Consider the following 21,123-nt stretch of genomic DNA (forward strand, 5'->3'; position numbering starts at 1 on the left):
ATATTCAGAAACACATACAAGTTCATTCTGACTTTTCGATGATAAAATCGACGGATTATTTTGCTCCTCAGACATGACAGCTCGATCTAAGCAAAATTTCATACTGCTATCTGTAGATATCAATTGCACAGGTTTCATCAGCATTACGTTCATTCGTAGAACATTGCAGACATGCAAGAAATGCTATCCGGGGGTTTGAAATATAACCATGTATGTGACAGGCCAAGGCCTAACTACATACTAAATTTCATAAGAATACATTGTCAGGTTCTTGAGGTATGCTGCTTAACATCAAACATCCCTACGCGCCCACACATATATTACTCTTGTGCCTTGCAGGAGAAGTTCAAACTGCTAATCTTGCAGTCAGATTGCTAAACATTACCACTCCTCGCTTGGACACCAAATTTGTATCATACACACGATTAGGCAGCTGCATGATGAAGATTGGGGTTAATGGGATACCTACTGTAGCGACTAGAATGGGCATATGATACAGATGGGGCCGTAACGTAATTTGTGAGACATAGTCCAGGAAGCGGCAAATCTCATTTTGCTTGGCTACCAACAGAGGTGTACAGGCGAAAGAAGAATTGGATTGAACTGGATTTAACAGGTTCGGGGTCAGACGTTGATTAGGAAACAGAACCAGCTCGGCGCCATAACGATTCTGTGGAATATGCTGGGCGTGGCGAGTGTAGGCAGATAAAAACAAATTCAGACAGAAGCAACATGTCCTAGACTGAACGACACTAACGTTCCATTCTAGAAGATATGATTATAAGACACAACCATTCTATAAGATACAACGTACTCAACCGTTTTAATGGACTGCACTAGCCTATAATTGACAATGTAGTATGGGGGTGGTTATGTACATACATAGTCTTGATGGAATTTCCAACACTTTCAAGATCTTTCAAGTACTCTCTTTATGTCCGCTTATCCATTGCGATACATACTGGTATAAGACAAACGTAGATATAATGTATCACGCATAGTATGATATATAGTTTATTCGATTAGAAGTGATGTTCATTCTCCACCAGTTCTATCTTGACTTAATGAAATATGCTACTCTGCCACAAATATAAATCTAAATGAGATACAGATATCTACTATAGTGAAAGCCCAGTTTCGGTTGCCGTACGCTTTCTCATCAGCAGTCTCAACGAGTAGCACCTTCCATTCGCGGGACGTGCGCTAAAGAACACCAGGTGTTTTGATATACCGTCGGAAAATTGAGTGCTTCCAGAGTGGTTACTGAAGTGAAGACATTGCAAGATGAGATGGGCGAACCAGAACAATGGGGCCAATCTTTGAGATCGTGGAATTCCACTTACACAGTCTCTGTCCATGTGGGACTCAATTTCCAACTCCAGCAGTATTCCTTGATCACTATAACCTTGCAATAGGACACCACATTCTTGGGAATTGTCAACAGCCTGACGAAAGCCTGGCCACATGTAAGGTTCTAATCGCCTTTCTTTAAGACCTTGAAGTTGTTGTAACAGTGTTTGAGGTTAGCAGCATAGCATAAGAAGCTGTTATTGGGTTCTTATAAAATGATGTTGTTGTCAAAATCTTGACTAAACAAACAATTTTGTTTAGGGTTCCCTGTCTGTAGCAGACATGTTAAGGTCACTATTTTTGAGTGGCAGAGAGCTATTGTTTTGTCGTGTTGTCAGACTTCAGTATTTTTTCAATTACAAAATACTTGATATGCAAGTGCCATGATCAAGTTCGCTACAGATTATGCGTATGGTCCTCAGAGTTTCTCAAGTGTTGGCGTTCGATCATATTCATGACTTCCACTTCTTCAAAACGTAGGTGGAGACGGCCATAATGATAAATTGCGTCCTGTCTAAATCATGCCCAAGTGATTAACAGGTGTGTCCATACATACATACAAAGATTACATAGCAACACATGAAGCGGTTTTACTTCCAGTCTACTACATATTATCAGAGAGCATGATGGACTGATGAACCTGACGTCCGCCATTTTGTTTTGCTCAAAAACAATTACAGTCTTTCTGCTAGCTGCTATCTACAGAAAAGACATGGACACTTTATATTTGAGACCCTGGTGTTCAACCCGTGAACGTACGATTATACTAAGCCAGACAGAAATCCCAGATCAATATCTGTAGAATTCATTTTTACGACCAAACGATAGCGATGCTATGTCAATGACTTACTTGGGCAATCTTCTGTTGGTGGGACACCGTTGGATCCTCGAAGACCGCAGGGCTCCGGGTCAGGGGGTGTGGCACCTGGCCAGTCCATTGTCTGGTTGGGGTTAACTTGTTTCAGCGTCTTGGTAAAACCCATATAATCCCAGAAAGGCTGCAAGATAAGCATCATATGTCAATGACTTACCGCCAATGATCAATGACTTACCTTCAAGAGCAATGACTTACCGCCATCCTCACGACTAGTAATGGTATCTGCCTCAACAATCGTTAAACTTTATTACTAGGTATGATATTCTCTTCTCACTATCGACATCTTTGTCACTATCTATCCCGTGTGTTACCATATTACATGCCGTGATTTGTGTAAAAAATGTAACATAATCTGTATAATGTCACACCAGTGGGAACGACCAACCACAATATCTTCTACGGCTGAAAGGCCAGGTCGTCCCGTACACGATGAGTGGCATGCCCCGATACCCTTGTAGCGGCAAGACCTACTACAATACTACATTACTACAGGACGTTTCAGACCATCCGTAAAATGTAATACACCAGTAGGAACGGTCAACCTCAATATCTTTTACGGCATGAAAGGCCAGGTCGTCCCGTACACCAGCAGTGGCGTGCCCAGCTACCCTCGTAGCGGCAAGACCTACTACAATACTACACTACTACAGGGCATTTGAGACCATACGTATAATGTAATACATCAGTAGGAACGGTCAACCTCAATATCTTTTACGGCATGAAAGGCCAGGTCGTCCCGTACACCAACAGTGGCGTGCCCCGCTACCCTCGTAGCGGCAAGACCTACTACAATACTACACTACTACAGGGCATTTCAGACCATCTGTATAATGTAATACATCAGAAGGAACGGTCAACCTCAATATCTTTGACGGCATGAAAGGCCAGGTCACCCCGTGCGTGAGCAGCGGTGTACCCCGCTAGCCTCACAGCGGCAAGATCTACTACAATACTACAGGGCATTTTAGACCATCCGTATAATGTCACACCAGTCGAAACGATCGACCACAATATCATCTACGGCGCAAAGCCCAGGTCATCCCGCACACGAGCAGTGGCATGCCCCGATACCCTTGTAGCGGCAAGACCTGCTACAATACTACAGGGCATTTCAGATCATGTGTATAGTGTAATACACCAGTAGGAACGGTCATGCACAACATCTTATACGCGATGATGCGCCTTTTTACATGTACTGCGCGATCGGGCATGTACCTTGATAGGCCCCGCATCCCTGGCCGCGCTTGCCGACAATTTCGTGACGTTATCGACGCGTACATCGTGATGATGTAGCGTACACATGGACGGCGCGATCGGGCACGGACCCCGACAGACCCCCGCATACCTGGCTGCGTTTGCCGGCGATTTCGTGATGTCTTACACGAAACATCTGCCATCCCTTGGCACTTAACAGATTGCCCACGCTGTCAGAAAACCTGTTAATGTGTCTGTGCGTACATGTGCGTGTGTGTGCGTGTGCGTGTGCGTGTGCGTGTGTGTGTGTGTGTGTGTGTGTAAGTACGTTGACACCATACCTTGAAATTTCCAGATTCCTTGTCCATCTCGACAATAGTGTAATCAGTGTCCCTGTCACCTAGCTCGTCAATGCTGATGTTGTCTTTTCCAGCACCTTACAAAGGCACGATAATATACATATCATTTTATCAGTATTTTACATATTGCTGGCCGTTTTCTGCTTCCTCTAGGAAACGACCTGTATGACGTGATAATGTTTAAGCATATATGCCATTCGAGAGCTGCTAAATCTTGGATCAAACATGTCAGACATACAAAACAGACACACACTATATATTACCCCTTTCGGTCTCTGACAGTTTCCAGTTAGCTTTCCCATGCACTAATAAAACAATATCAAAAAACAGAGAGTACTCTTGATCATTGCAGCATGCATGCAACATTCTATTTGACAACTGTAGGTTTGTCGTTTGTAGCGTGTGTATGGTTGTAGTTACATATTCAGACTCATTTGCAACGATACTAGGATTTCTTTACGTGCCAAAATGCAGACAAAGGCTCTAGTTGCACCGTGCAAACATTGAGGTAGGTTCAAATCCCTTCCTGTTGGAAGTTTTATTTTTTTACGTCTTTCACAGTGACTCCTGGTATCACAGATGGATATTCATTTCTGAACCCATGTCTGTACATCCACTACGGCAGGACAAATTGCACAGAACTTTGTCCACCCACGCCTTTCAACCAAACGACCGACTACCACTAGACTCGTTCATCAGAGCATAATATGATCATCTTTCATTGGCACTGTTCATGTATTACGGCCGTTTATTTTCTTTCCATGCCAGTCTTTTGACAAGTAATAAATGTGAGTATTATCACTGCTTCCACCCTTTTCATCTTGTATTTGCATCAACTTTGGTGATGCCCATAACATTTACGTTATCGCGTTATCAAAGATGTCTGGAGTCTTTTCTTGAGACCTGCACCCTACAAAAGGATGGTGACTTTGAAGCCTTGTGGCATCTGATGTATAGTGCCATAGTCAGAGGTAGTCCAAGCGTAAAGTGCACGTCCCAAGGAGTGCCAGTTATTTCATTTCTTGCGCATACAAAGTTTTCTTGAATACGTGAGAATACTGGTAAATATCAAGGCCAATACCAGCCAGCGAACGTAGTATATGCCATCAATGAATTCAACGTATTATTAGGGATGTACTTTTAGCTGTTATAAAAACCTTTGATTATACCACTTTAATTGGCACCAAGTGTTTGGAAGAATCAACCTCTGCATTCGGCCACAGTTTACGCGTCTGTTTGCTTATATCTCTCTGAAAACGGCCTTTTGCGCTTTGTAGTATTCTGTTTAGCAATTTTGCAGTAGACAGTGATGTGTACATTTTTGACCTGGTCATCTCTACAAAATCCGTTGCCTGCGATTCCTCGGCACTGTAGCCAACTAGGCCCACCCAGGAGGTTTGGCTTGACAATATTTGATGAGACAGGGCTTCCAAAGAGCATATCACGTGTGGCCCTGGTAGCAAGAGTTCTGACAGGATGTTTTGCCTTTGAACAAAGCAAATGTTGGCTTTCTACGTTCGTTAACCTTTTGATGACGTCATTCCAGCCTTACCCTGAAATGTGCGGTTCCACATGTTCTTCAGGATGAGCGAGCCGTTCTCCTTGAGGTCAGCCGGGTTGGCTCCTGCGGCGATGGTCTCGTTCAGTGCCGTGGCGAACAGCACCATCGAGTCGTGATACGCCGTGACGTAATGATTCTCCTGCAAAACGGGAGGGAGGAATCGTCGTTTTATATACCTGCCAACCGTGAATGTCACCATCTATATGATCAACTTCAGAAAAGTGAAAACTGAAACTCTTCATTGCAACTGTAGAATCCACCCTATTATACGGTAGTGAAACATGGACACTTGCCAAATCTACGACAAAAAGATTAAATGGATGCTACACAAAAATGCTCCGAATGTGCCTTAATATCTCATGGGAGTAAAAACTTACTAATGAGCAACTATATCAAGATCTGCCATTAGTAACTGAGAAAGTAGAATGGAATTGCATCAGGTATTCAGACATCATAGCCTCTGAATTTGTAGTCTGGGAACCAACAAAAGGGAAAAGAAGCCGAGGGAGACCAAAGCTGAACTTCATGGACAACCTGAGATATGATACCAACCTAACCGAAGTAAATGAAATTAAGTCCCTGATGGAGGATAGGGCGAGATGGAGAGCACTTTCAAGCCTGGTTCGAGCGGGAGCTCTGCCAAAGTAAAGTTGAGAAAAGGTACCAAATAGGCACTGAAGAAGCAGTATAATGGACATGGAAATCTTCCAGAGAAGGAGAGATGGCGTCAGCAATAAAAACTAAGACATATGAAAGGTTTACTGGTCTTAAAGCCAAGACGAGACTAGTCGTATTCTGGCAGACTGCAAACAAATGTTGAAAGGCAAAATCTCAAATTTACCTAGCTCCCGTTTGGCCGTTTGCAAAAGAGTCAGGAAGCTATCGAGACCTTGGGATTTTGCCTTCCGAAATCTGATTGTAGAGTAGTGCAGTCCTGGCCAAATGGTATGCTTATTAGGGACTTGTAGATCGGGAAACAAAAATTATGTTTACCACGTGACTTGAATCAACGTGAAAACTACTGTAGGGTGACTTGACAGTTGCAATAAAGCCAAGTGATAGTTATCGTGAAGCCATGGAGCCATATAACAGCTTTTGTGAAAGTGAAGACGTTATAGTATATCGTTTATTGAGTGTGTCTTAAATTTCCAGTCATTGTCACGTACAAACTTTGGTGGGTTGTTCAACCTTTATCAAAAACTGTCCTTTGTGTCATTATAATCATATCATAGTTGAAAAACTTTAGCTATCATCCTTAGGGCGCTTTTTGGCTACCAGACTAAAAGCGAATGTAAAACGTCTCTACCCGAAGTTCACAAAATTGACTGGACCAAAGGGCATCTTTTACAAGCAATTTAAACCATCCCTCACTCTAAATGAGGCGTTTATCGGTCCTTTTGGACGTTGAGACACTTGGGATCGGATTCACGAGCATTAGCCAGCAAGACCCGGGGCAGCCTCTAATGCGTCTAGCGTGTAGACCATTTAAGATGATATCTGGATATTATAAACTGTAGCGAGCATACTATCAACTAAAACGAAAAATTCAGTTCTTACATCACGAAAAACTGTGGTTGCGTAATATATATATTAACAAGAGATGACATACTGCTTTATATTTCACCACATCGGTATTCAGAACATATTACCTGTTGCATTAATTAAGGCTTAATGACCCGCCCGGGATGTATATGGTGTGATATCGCCTGGTCCTTTGCTGTAACCAACTCATAAAACCACCTCGTTCACTTTGCTCACTCGGTGGTTTCATTCGGTAGTTATAGCAAAGGACCAGGCGTTATCACACCATATATACCGAGGAACAGGCAGGTCATTAACGTTATTATCATATAGCCTACACAAACTTGCAAACTCCTGTATGACGCATAGATCCCTTGGTACTATACGTGTGAATTCCTTTGTAGAATTTCTTAACATTTACATTTTTTCTTTGGTACATAGGGAGAGTACATATTGCATTTTGAATCCAAAATTTCCACACAAAATATTCGAAACATTGCCGTCTTGGCATGTCAAGCCAAAATTCTACGGTACTGTATTCATGAATCGACACCATATGGTGTTGATGCAAATCGTCAACATATGGTATCAATTCAAATTCTGACCAATCAGAAGGAGCGATACACACCGGGCTGGCCGAAATCTATGTGTTACGGCGTCATAACCAACATGGAACGTGGCTTTCTGATTGGTCCACGGCGCCTATATGATAATAAGCTAATCATGCCCGCACACAGATTATAGTGAGGCCAAAGCTACCTGCCTGGTGGCCTGGCGGAGTCAAAATGTATGGTCATGTCTGTGTGCTGGAAATCACTTGATGAAATTTAGGCGGGACTGGTGGAAATTAGCCTCCACTAGGCCTTCCTACGGGGGTGCGGGGAAGCAAAATTCCACACGAATAACCTCAAACAGCAATGTGTATTTCACATGACACGTGTCGCTTTTCGAGATGGTTTTGATCTTTAAAAATTTTAATGTTCATTGTGTTCTTGTTATGACTTTGAGTCTTTCCGCTAAAAACAGAAATAATTTCTAGGGAATAATGATAGTATAATTTCCCCAGTCCTATCAAAAGAGGCAGGGTTTCGTTGGTAATTCAGAATAAACTTAATGCTAAGTAATATGCCTGTTTACATAGAACATAAGATCGATACAATTGGACCTACTAAGACTGCCTTCGTGTTAACACGATTAGAACCTTGCTTGTTGGCAGTATATACATCTACCTTTTACAGTGACATATCTCAATCCCACTTACCGTCCAATGAACACACGCCTGGTTGCCTTTAAGCTGTGCGTGTTATTAGAAGAGATCGATAGCATTGCAAAATTTCTTAGAAAAATAACATCCTTTCAAGAGATTTAGGATTATCAAAGGAAGTTATATAAATCTCAAAACCTTTCATTCTGACCCTTTTGCATGAAACGAAAAGTAGCGTTTTCGCAGAAGATATCGAGATCGCATCACTGACAACATGACTGTAGAGATATATTCACTGCGATGTAGCATCAAACCGATAAATCTGACAACACTTTACCCTGTACATCTATCTATCTATTAATCATAACCACAGTATTCATATCAGGCCTCGTATCAAAATCCCGCAAATCCCAGGCAAATATATCAGATATGCATATATTCTTTCTATACATCTGTTTAGATCTTTAAGCCGACATATGATATTGCAAAAAGAGAATAACCATTGGCACATATGAACCCATCATTCAATATTGGTCAGAAAATTCCCGGTGAACTCCCCCCCCCCCCTCACGGCAATCCTCGAAATGCCAGCTATATTTTGTAGCTGAGCTCTGCATGAAAGGTCACAAAAGGATCCTGGAAGACGAATGTTATGGCTTTCTAAAATCTCTGGAGCGAAGAAAATTGCAAGACGTCTGTCTCTGACTTTATAAACGGATCATTGCGCAGTGGAGCCTCCGCGCTCGTCTTGGTTGTGTGACAATATTTGTGACATGAATGATTCGTCAAACCGGTCCTTGCCACATTGGTTCTGTGGTGTTGTTTATGATCTCTTCTGGCTAGCGTTGTATAATTAGACAGTTTGACTGTGACATTAAAAGCGGTGGAAGATTAGCCTGGTTACCATCTTTCGTAGTTTTCTGCTGGCTCATTCTTTTCACTTGTCAATTGCGTAGTTTTTATCAAAGGAAAATAATGAGCTAACTTAAACTATGGAGGAATGAACCCAGGCTAGTAGAATTGATCTCATATCTAATTGCTTAATCACGATTACGCAAGGAGTGTCCAGGCTATGTATATATGGTAAGAGTAGCCACCAAAATACTTCCTCAGTTCCCGTTTAAAGGCTAAGATACACTCCTAAACCTACCTCCTAAAAAAGCCTATGCGTAATTAGACAAGCCATGTGTCCCACATTTTTATTGATGCTTACGTTGTATCTTGTTAGTTGCAGTGATAATTATTCTTCGAGAAAGAAATTGCCATTAACTTGCTATATCATTATTTATGTGTGTATATCCACCGTAGTGCATTCGCGTCAGATCAACTCCCAGTCAAACAAGACAAATTCCATTTCCACTTGAGGAAACGTGTTTTCATTTTCAGGGGATATGCCACACGAACAACCACGAGCCATAGAAAGGGGTTAAGTGATAGTGTGCCCGTAGACGCCATTAGAAAGGAGACTGGTGTATTCTCACAACGTTTAACAACGTCTCATGAATTATGACTCCAAATCCTTTGCCATCGCGCAAATTCCCACAACGCTTTACCCTTTGCATGATGCATGTCCATGTACATATTAAAGCTAAAATGCCACAAAATACGGTAATAGATAATCGGAAACGATCGTTTCCATTTCAAATGGTTAATGTTATATCGCAATACGGATGATTCATGGTGTAACTTCCAGGGTTAGGATTTTTGGATTAGGTTTTTTGACTTGGTTATGAACTGTAATTTATTTTTTTACACCTTTTTCACGATATTGTCGTAAGTTCTACGTTTTGGTCTGATGTCGATTCCCTCCACACAAATACTATGATATGCTCGGATATGGCATAGACTGTATCAAGTGGCAACGACCGTTTACGAGAGGAAACTAGCGCTGACGAAACTGGAGCCCTATCCTATGACGAAATTCTATGACCATATTCAATAAGTTCACGTGTTTGTAACTCTCGCGAGTTTACGTTCGGGCGTGACGGGTCATTATTGATCATGAAGAGAGCGACAGTTGTCATTTGTCATGACAATTGATCCGTACATATCATAGAAATAGTGTTGGAAGAAAAATCCTTGTACTATGATTACAACTAACACAGATGAGCTTCCATGATGGGACATCGCTCAGAATTCTGTGGTACTGAGGACGAACGTTTTGTACCCCCGATCTGGACATCCTATGATTATGCCGACATCCATTTGCAATTAACTCATGCTGACGTTATGAAGTGGCATAAATCCATGCGTCCTAGCCACTCAAGAGACGCATCGTCTTCTGAGACTGGACTGCCAAAGGAGATATCGATTGTTTTGAAACGACAGGGACCACAAAGATACATCTATAAAAGCAAAAACACCTACCTTAACCCCTCTGTCTTCCAGCTTCTTGACGAAATCTTTGAACTCTTCAGTTGCCGGTTTTCGCAGGGTGATAGCGAGGACGGAACGAAACGCTTCCAGGAGTTCTTCCTCGTCGCAAGAATCTACAAATTCTGAAACAAATTTGAACACCAATTGTCCATATGTCATGTTTACCAGGTATAATTCTCCCTACAAGATGAAATATCCTTAGCATTTATCCACGAGGTTATATTGAGAGTTGAGTTAAAGTAGTTTTTACAAAAAGAGACACAACTGTAGGTCCGTTTTGATGAACACTACATACAATTCAGTTGTCATACATGTAGTTGACTACGTAATACGTATGCAGATTATACAGACTACGGAGAACGTACATTTTCCCCCAGTTTTCTGTCGTATAAGTATCACAAAGTGAATGATATCTACCGATTAGGGCTTTCCTTACCATCTTTTCTATCTTCACATGCGTCTTTCGCCGCTTCTATCTGACTGTCGTCCATGGCGTAGTTATACACCTGGAGACAGGTGATGCGGCCCTTGAACTGTTCACCGACCGTGATGTCACCCTGGGTGCGCAGGTCGACGATGCCGATGGACTCGCCTGCCACCTCTTTCCCGTCGTGCCACAGTTTGGCGATCCCGGTTCGATAATCGTACGAGACACCGATGTAGTTCCATTCGTCTGGAGTCAGGACGTCGTCTTTTTTTACTTGTTTTAGAAAATGACCATCTCTCCGTACAAACCTGAGATGAGGAACACAAAGTTCGTAGGCCCATGAGCCATTTTGACAATTTCAAATGCATAGTCATAGTCTAATGGAAAGCAGACTGTGCCCTAGGTCAAGGAAATTTTAAAAAAATGCCTTTTCTCCACTTAAAGAACGTAGGAATACAATTTCTTGGGCGGCGCCTATCCCCGTTTCATCTAAATAACATAGTTGTAAAAGCACTACCGCATATGGGGCTAGTCAACTGCTAGAGATATGCGTTCAACTATAATTGCCATACTCGCCATACTCATCCATCTAAGAACGTAGTGTTCAGCAGAGAAACCAGTGTGTGTGATTCTCAGACCAGGCCTGGGATTGAAACGAATGTAAGGGGAGCACCCTAACCACCGGCTATCGAACCACTTCTTTGCTGTTAGAGATGGTAATATTTAAAAAATGACGAAAAGAAACGACTGGTCCAACTGCGGGAATGGTTTTGGTTTATTATTTCATTTGAATTCATCACAAAGTGAAAGGGATTGAAAACAAGTACATAGACAATGGTGACGTCGTGGCACCTCACAACACCGGCAAATTTTGACATACACATTTCATCAATAACGTCGGGTCGATCTACTGCACACTAGGTTCTCACGTCACATCGGTGACGGTACCGTATGCAAGCAGCATGATGTAAACCGTAAGAACGCCTTACCTTGCTGACAAGCCTTTACCATCCTGCTGCCGAAGCTCCATACCACTTCCATCATAGCTGAAGATGGTACCGTTGCCGTTCACACTTCCGTTGATCTTGACCAACACCGTCAAAGACTGCCGGACGTCCAAAATGCTCCCGTTGTTCGGGATGACCATCTTGGAGACAGGTGAGCCAGTGAAGACAACAGATGACACTCCGTCAGGACCTTCAGCATACTCTGTGTTGGCCATGGTGCCATTGTTCCAGTTGCCCACCCATATGCATCTATCCCCTTTCCTGCCTCTGTAAGATTTGCTGACATCTTTCGCATTGTTCTTACGATTCAGTGGCCACAAGCCAACAGGTCCTGCAAAACCAGAAAACTTTTGTTCTACATAATATAACATAGCACAATCCACACATAGCGATATACGTGTGCAAGTCCAATTTTCCATGATGGTTGATGCAGGCAGCCTGTAGCTACCTTAATCTACTTAGTCCTCAACCAGTTAGGAAAATTTATACATGAGGTATGTCATTCCGTTTTTGTCTTCGTCTATTTGTGCGCGTTTACTGTGTATAACAAAAAGTTCAGATATCAAATGCGAGCAGAGTATGCAAGCACTATGTGTACAAAAGTGGACATTAAAATCGCTCGTTCACAGGAAGTCAACTTTCGACGTGATCTCTGGGGGCAGACAAACACATATTGCGACGGACACGGGCACATGGGAGTACAAAAATCGTTCACCCATGACAATGACTTGAAACCTTTATTGCTTTATAGCTATCTCAATAATGAGTTTTGTGAAAGTAAAGGCACGGGTTTGTACCTGTCTTCCACAGGTGAGTACCATAGTACATCCCTTCAAACTCCGGATCGATGGCGATGAAGACGAATCTTCCGTCGGTCATGCCGCGGTTTTTTGCAGCTCGCATCATCTCCTGGAGATCACTGATAGGCGTGCAGGTGATGACAACTACAAGGACAACAAGAGCATGTAGTTTAACAGAGCGCTTTCATTCACTTTCAAAATCAATAAAGCAGACGAGTATCATTTGCTTTTCAATGGATCGTACTTCAATCGTACATATCACGTTTTATCGGCAAGATGTAAGTATTTTTCTGTTATTCTATTCTATAGTCTTTGAACAATAGAAATTTATGTATAAGAAAGTCAGAAGGCCTTTTAATGCCCGAAAATGTTTAAACTATGACCAACAGAAATGACAGCAGAGACACCATCATGGTGGCTGGTACGGCTATGGCGTTTTATATGCCGAATATGTCTTTTGTTAACATATTGTAAATAAACCCAGACAAATCAATGTACCTTCCAACGTGCACATGCTGAACACCAATTACAACAGATGAGATTAACTGGATTCTATCGCACAAAACTAGTCTTTGAAGTTTAAGAGTAGGAAAGTGTTCATCAGGTAAAACATTTACAACTGAACACCTCTTCTGCCTTTATGTCGTTATAGATTAGATGTTACGGACAAACGACAAGACGTGCCATCAGATCTCCATGCCTTTCAGCTCAACAACGTCCTGATACCTCAATGTCTCTTTACCTGGACATTTTTGACTTTGATAAGATATTCCAAATGCTTTACTCGTCATTCAACAGACATCTAGATGTAATATAGGTCCATTTAGACTCCCCAAAATGACTCATACCTGTGTATATCAACATCTTACCAACGGGTCTTTTTACATGAAACAAGCGTAACATATGACACGTGCACAGTGAAAAATCAATCTGCCTACGGTCAAATGTCGAGTGAAGATTCTAATACTAGTACTGATTTCAACTTTATGTCTCATATTGAGTTAAACCCAAAAAACGTTGGCTGTCACACACAAAACCCTTTGTAACCAACGTGAAATGGATTGTTCTTATCACTGGCGCCATGTTTACTCATTAGAACGGCCCCGCCGTTTGTCAGACGACCGTTCTGCAAAAGATTTCCTGTGATACGACATGCCACTGTTGAGAGGTGGGAATCATCAGGAAGGTCAACGTCAATTTGGAACAAGGATCGATGCAATTACATTACCCTGCAAACCCTCCCAAAAGACGCCGCCTCAGTAGACAAGATACAATAATGAAAACTGCAAATGAAAGAATTTAATTGCATTCTGTAGGGATTTTGCCAAGAAGTACGTCTCATAAAATTACACTTCTCAAGAGATATTATGTGGGATGAAACTATAACAACTGATATGCAACTAATATACAAAGCACCAGGTGCTAGAACCTGATATGCGTCACATATTATATGTTCAAGATATTGCGGCAAACCAAAGACGTTGTAATAGAAACATCTGCGATTCAAGCTTCTGCACGCATTGTTACATCTTTTCTACCATCATGAGTAGGATGTACAGATATGGCAAACATTCTTGATAGGATGGGGCAATTCGACCATACTAATACATCATTAGGTTTACCTTGTACTACATAGTTTTGTACGATAGACAATTTATTGCCCTTTTTATTGAATGAAAGGCAATGTAAGACTGGGACAGGCTTGACAGGTAAGGTTGTAATCTCGTGTTGGTTTTGGATGAAATGTTTTCGATTATCAGTTCAGAAATTCCCTCAAGAACCTGTCAGCAAGAATTTTCTTCATTTCGGCCAGTTCGGTCTAGGCAACGAAGCGGCTGCCATACATTTCAACATATCTAGAAGCTATATCAAGATGTCAACAGGCAGAGTCTTACCCATTAGTAAAAGCACAGCGTTTCATCGGAATTGAAGGGATTCCCGAGGGAGGACATCCATAGTTCAATTGTTTCACTTGATCCTATACTTATAGCAATGACAGCTATATCATACTATGACATGCCTGGGTTCAGAACAGTCACTAGTGACGGTATCCTTTAAAGTATAACACTTTCTTTTTAATGCACGGCTTATGTATATATACTGAATTCTTTCTGCGTTTCATTTTGTTCAATATTCCAGCAGGGAAGGGCAATTCTTTGACTGAATGCTATTGGTAGAATATGAGGCAATTAATTTAAAGCTGCAGAGGGAGAATATGTTTCAAGGAATTTGGTTTATCAAGATGAAACAAAATCTTGTGAAGTTCTTGTTTTGACGAATACTAATTCTCTCTCTTTTAATGAGATTTCGCAATAGATATGTTTCTTTTATGACAAATCATTGATTTTATCATTGCAGCCTGGTACTGGAGAATATCAATGATCTTCTCTGCAGTTGATGGATATTGAAAAAAATATAGCGCTTGTCATTTGAGGTCCTCGACGGTCTTCTTTACAATAGGTAGAGCTTAGTATGATAATTGCAAAAGGTAGCTCTTGAAATTAAAGATTGTGCTTTTTACAGCGGTACGGTTGTTGGCGATGATAACATATTCACACCTTGCACTGATTGTATCAGCAATTGGCTGCCAACATCGACAGACATAAAACACTGGAATGTCGTTAGCTGTTCAATTATTGATCCCTTGTTCTAAAATAAGGCTGTCATGGGAACTAGGTCCGCCTCCCCTACCGCTTGTAAGTCATTATGGATCGCACATGGAGACGCTCTGTAAAACAGATACACGCCTGAAGTTGGAATCGATCACCTGATTTTGGTGTGCCAGTGCACTTTCTACAAATAGAATGATACCCTTTTTGATGAAGAGATTGTTTAATCTCAGCAGAAAAGCTTTAGAGGGAAACAGACTTGTAGAATATATTGCAGAAAGCTCTAATTCATCGCCATCACGTCGTCAGAACTTTACATAAAGAATAACGACATTACATGTGTAGATGTCCTGTGTTTGTTCACAGCTGCTTTTCAACAAAGCCGACATATGAAATGATAACAGTTGTAACAGTTCCCTGGTTTTGCCTTGTCGAAATCCCTAAATCACATTTCTAATAAAATCACAAATCCAGCTTACTACGCAAAACGTGGAATATTTTATATTCCGCTGCCCTGCGAAGACGCCGATCCAGAAAACAATAATGAATTGGCAAGAATTGAATCTTGCAGTAGGCTACAAACCTTGGGCTTTGTTCTTTGCCTGTTAATGTACGTCCTATTACAATAAGTGTTCGGGTGTGAATTGTTCTTTAAGATTATCATTATGGATGAAAGAAAACTCACATTTGAAGGCGTGTGCTATGGACATTTACGAAATTCTACCTAGGCTCCTATAAGAAGTAATAAGTCTAAAATCCTCCTACAGAAAAACGCTTTGACCTGTCTTTTTTCTGATTCTGATGCAGGAAATAATATAAATTGTGTAAAAGCAAAAACATACTAATATACGATATAATACTGCTATATCCACATAAATACGGATCTCTCAGAGTTCCAGTTGTTGTTTCTACAATATGCTGTACCCTACACAATTGCTGTACAATCAGGTTCATCCAGCAATGATTGAAATTGAAAATGCATATGTTTTTATGCATCAGCATACTACCAGCTCACCCGCACACCAGCCAAGCAAATAATTCATGACTTACAGCGTTACAGTTACACTTAACAGTCAAGAGTGCTGATATCAGGTGCCCTGTGGGGATGACACATCGTCTTCCCTCTGAATTTGGAATGGAAAGAATGTCTGTGGATGTAGATTACGGTTCTGTGGTATCATGTAACTTGAAAGTAATGTAACTTGAGTGTCATGTATGAGGCATTGTATAAGAAATATTTCATATAGTGTCAACAACGCTAAACTTGTATTCCATTTTCCCCCCAAAAAGATTAAATTGTCAACTTTTTTTCTTTCCTGCCTTTTCAAACCATCGGTATGGTAAACAGAAAAACACACATCAAAAGAAAGTCACAAGAGAGCCCAGGCCTACACTATTTATTTTTAATCCCCAAACCTTAATCAACATTAAGAACTAACACTTTTAACATGTTTAGAACATGATACCAAACCGGAGGCTGCCCTGCAGTACCACAGAAAAGCACTAGGATTCCCGTTGTCAGGTTTGTTGACACCTGCCAACATATATGCAAATCTTGTAACAATGTATTTAATTTCCGAGGGCACAACCACACACGCTACCAAAATCGTACCTCCTTCTCAAAGGCAATGATCATGAGCACATCAGAGTAAACAGATCTAGAAACGTTACAATCACCACTGCTTAAAGATGACCTTGAAAGAAATAGATGCCAGCTATAGAGATCTGTAATATGGCCTACTTTACAGGACTCTAAAAGCTAATGCATCGTCCCGCGTGCCCTCTAGGTAAGAAAAGCAATTCCACGGTCAGAGGCTTCCGAATATCATCCAGACCAACGCCAAAGGAATCAAAACGAAGGTATTCCAATGGTCCGACTATCCGCCATTATGGTCAGTTTCCGTCATTGACAAGAAAATTGCATGCATCCTATTTGCTTTTACTGGTCCTTAAGGAGTATTTGTGTCCTTGTCAGGAAATGAAATATTTCCTTGATGCTCCATCCTTCTATCTGATGGAATCTAATTTTCCAATCCAGCTCTAAGGGCAAGTCCATTACACAAGGGCATGGATTATTCGGGAGGTCGCGGGTTTTAACCCCGGCTGGATCCTACCAGAGCACCTACACACCACTACTAGTGGACTAGCCCTCTGCTGTAATACCTATACAACTGTGTGGCCATGGGCTAGAAATAGAAATGGTAGCTCGCCCCAATCATCGAAACTAAAACAGTTTTTATTCGTTTGTTTACCAAAAACAGCCCAGGTGTACTAATTGGAATGAATTGTCAGGTCTGTTTACTACAAGTCAAGCACAAAAGAACGAACAATAATAAAACAGAAAAGAAAAGAAAAGTGCAAATGAAACCAACTTTTCTGGAGACCCTAACACCAACTCTCGCCATTCCGATACACCTTTCTCACGCGGCGGCCATGATAGATCTAAAACTTGTTCAATGAGGCAAACAAAAGACTGTCCATCATAATTAGCAGTTCAACCAAAGATAGTCTGGCAATTAGGAAATAGACCAATAAGAGAATGGCTGCTTGTCCGTCAAATATTTGCATTATTATGCTTTTATTTTGCATCTCTTGAGGGACTATGGGATCAGTCTACACTACTCTAAATTGCTATTTTCGGTTATAATATTTATTATTTGATCTTATATTGTGAAAACTCGTGTGGTTTGGGTGAAAACTAAATGGCAGCTGATTTTAGAAATAAATTTTGTCTGTTTGCCTCATTGACCTCGTTTTCGATCTATTATGGCCGCCGCGTGAGAAAGATGTATTGGTACCTGAAAACTACCACGTTAAAAACAAAGTGACTTTGCAAGAGATGTACTAATGCAAGTCCAGTAATCCCAGAGATATGCAAACTTTAGATAGCCAGGTGCCCAGGACATTCTTGAGCAGACCTAAGTACCCATCAGAATCAATAAACACTGTAGGATTACAGTGCTGCGTGGAGCTCCAGAAACATTTCGGATGACTAATTTCACGTACGTCGGAATATAATCTAAAGATCCTCTCTTTTACGCGTTAAGTCTTTATGAACTGCCAGTGTGGTTTCAAGTGACGCGTGTAGTTAGCAATGTATTGTATCAACTCAGAATTGGCTGTCACAAATTAAACATAGAAACCGGGAGATTCCATAAAATCCCTATCGACCAGAGGGTTTGTCCATTCTGTCCAGAGTTAATTGAAGACGAATATCACTTTATGTCCCAAATATTCTGATATACACAATTCTCTATACATAAGGTTGTCGTTTTATACACAAGGATTTATCTCATTGGACCTGAAGTGCAATTTCAAATACATCATGACATGTGACAATCCATGCATGGCAGATATAGGAAAATATATCAAAGAAGGTTTAGACATCAGGAATTCCTCAATTGATTATAAAAGCTTCTAATGACTGTAAGAAGCTTATCCCACACTACAACTTCTGTATTAGTTAGATAAGCCTTAAGTTAAGCTATAGAACTTAAGTTATGTAGATGCCATACTTTGTACCCCGTACAATTGTTGTGCAATAAAGTTATATTCATCAATCCTATGTAAGCCAAACCTACTTAAGTAATTCCAAATAAGCCGTACGGGTGTCAGATATTACTAGCCAATATGGTTGAACTAGCTAACCTGGTCTAAACAATTTTAAAATGGTGACCATGCTGATTACCTGTGTCCTCTACCTAGGTTCGTTGATTGCATGTTTTCCTTGTCATGTTTCTGGTCTTCAAATATAAAGTCTGATTCTAGTCAATATATTGCCATATATTGCAAATTGATAGATCAAGTGTTAAAGTAACGCAATGTTTGCTCTACCAGCGTTAACGGTTAACGCATCCTGTTATGCCAGACACGGTCGCCATTTTTTATGTTTAAATGCGGGCGCTACCAGCCAATCCTTTAAGATTAAAAGGCAACTTGATTGTCTGTCAAATTTCTCTCCAAGAATAGGAGTAGAAATATAACTGGCTGACGACTGGCTAACGCAGCGATAATCACGGAAGGTAGATCTGTTCACAAAGGTCGTTGCTTGACATATAGAAATGGCGGGCCTGGCTTGAGAGGACGCAATTGTGAACAGTCAAAATGAAGACAGATACACTCTTAATGACACGCCCTATGACTTAAATGTACACCACTGGGCCAGAGAATGCATACCTGTTGGCACAGAAACGTTACGGTTACTCTCCAAACACTCGATACTTGATGATATCAGGCCGGGCAATCGGTACTTAAAGGAAAATGTACGAGTGAAGCGATTAGGTCAGACACCTGTGGTCTCAACCTAAGCTTTCTTTACTCGTGTTTTTCTGAACAGTATGTGTAGCCTGCAGCGTTTAGTGACGATACGACAGTGCCATTACTCTAGCCTTATTATCAGCTAGATATCCCCACCGACAAGCAGCCTGGCTTAACCAGATGTTGATTGGATTAGTCTTTCAAATGCGCCGAAATTTATCTTACCCCTCTGGGGCTCCTCCGTGTTGCCGACACGAATCGTTCGCGCATTAAGGCAATATTCCCAGGCGCTGTCTGGCTGAAAACAACATTTTCTTTATCCATATATTATCGTCTTATATATCTTATCATATAGATTTTAAAATATCTTTTATTTGACTTATTTTGATATATTTCTTGTAAAAATGACGTTACGTTACATCTGCATAACGATCATTAGCTGTGTTAAGGTCTGAATAATTAATGACATTTGTTTTTCCAGTAGACTTATTTGTCACTCCAGTAGAATCGTTGGGACGATACACACGGCCCATAGTATACGTACATACGTGGTGGGTGAACGGTTCAAAACAAAGCAGACGGCATTTGATGGAAAATAGCGGTCAGCTTTGCGGACGGTCTTAGGTTTAGTCGTATATTGTGTAAAAGTACCCACTATACTAATACTTTGTCAAAGAGCACTCTCAAAGAGCCCTTTCCCCTCGTTTGTCTGATACGGCCCTTAAATGTCCACTAATACTACAACAAGCATTCTACAGAAGTAGATGTTTCCATTTTTCTTGATCTATTTGCAACACATTCAGCACCAAGGACAGCACCAAAAATGTGGGTGGCTCTGTTGACAAGTAAAGATATGACGTGCACGCGCCATCTTCAACTGTGCTCTCGCGAGACCCACAGTCCTGCGGGAATGTACGTTTGAGAGCTTGCACAAAAACTAGGGCGTGGATACATCTTTATTAGCAACATCTTGTCAATCTTGTTGATGAAAACAAGATGATTATGTTCTCTTCTCCCACAGGGCCACTAATAAAAACATCTGACTTTAGATTGATTAAATTGCTTGTCTGTCGACTTGAAACTTTTCCTCCAGACAGCTTGGAACCAACTCTTGAAGATAATACCGCTAAAACAAGAGTCCGGATCTAGACGGCAGTTGTATTGCAGACTGATCCCTGTACTGATTGTATGGATGGTAGGCCTGGCAAATGTCTGCTCACCCTATAATCGATTTTGTTATTTCTGGATTTCAACATTGAGCAGACGACGTCTGGCGTGACAAAAATTCAATGTTCTCCATCTACTATTGTATTAATGGGAAATATGACCAAATACATCGCTCTAACATTGCAGGGCTGGAAGGAAGTAAAGCCTAGATATGTCTGCATACTCCATAATTCGTTTTGATAATGCTGCATTTTGATATTATTTCTGCGTAAACTATTGCGTAAAATGATATTATTTCTTTCTTTAGAGGTTAAGCGTAAACGTTATGTTATCTGCCTATCAGTAGTTTAATGGGAAATCGTACGTATGATATTGCAATGCTGTGCTGAGAGTTACATAAACCATCTCACAGTT

General features: G+C 41.0%; 2 protein-coding genes across 6 annotated transcripts in view; one reads left to right on the forward strand and one right to left on the reverse strand.

Moving 5' to 3' along the window:
* LOC118405776 overlaps positions 1 to 21,123 on the forward strand; it is a 92,289-nt gene that overhangs the window by 27,291 nt on the left and 43,875 nt on the right. The window lies entirely within an intron of this gene.
* Positions 2,162 to 21,123, reverse strand: part of LOC118405741 — a 52,474-nt gene continuing 33,512 nt past the window's right edge. For 2 of the 4 annotated variants that reach the window (XM_035805477.1, XM_035805467.1), the window contains exons 2-8: positions 12,674 to 12,820; positions 11,859 to 12,207; positions 10,879 to 11,177; positions 10,434 to 10,564; positions 5,333 to 5,480; positions 3,763 to 3,857; positions 2,163 to 2,348 (exon numbers count right to left, since the gene is read on the reverse strand). In XM_035805477.1, coding sequence (XP_035661370.1) covers positions 2,184 to 2,348; positions 3,763 to 3,857; positions 5,333 to 5,480; positions 10,434 to 10,564; positions 10,879 to 11,177; positions 11,859 to 12,207; positions 12,674 to 12,820 — 1,334 coding nt within the window. In that variant the 3' untranslated portion in view covers positions 2,163 to 2,183. Of the gene's footprint in view, positions 2,349 to 3,762; positions 3,858 to 5,332; positions 5,481 to 10,433; positions 10,565 to 10,878; positions 11,178 to 11,858; positions 12,208 to 12,673; positions 12,821 to 21,123 lie in introns of all 4 variants that reach the window. The other 2 variants (XM_035805485.1, XM_035805458.1) reach the window with 2 other exon arrangements.

This window comes from Branchiostoma floridae, chromosome 2 (genome assembly GCF_000003815.2).
Source record: "Branchiostoma floridae strain S238N-H82 chromosome 2, Bfl_VNyyK, whole genome shotgun sequence".
Lineage (NCBI taxonomy): Eukaryota > Metazoa > Chordata > Leptocardii > Amphioxiformes > Branchiostomatidae > Branchiostoma > Branchiostoma floridae.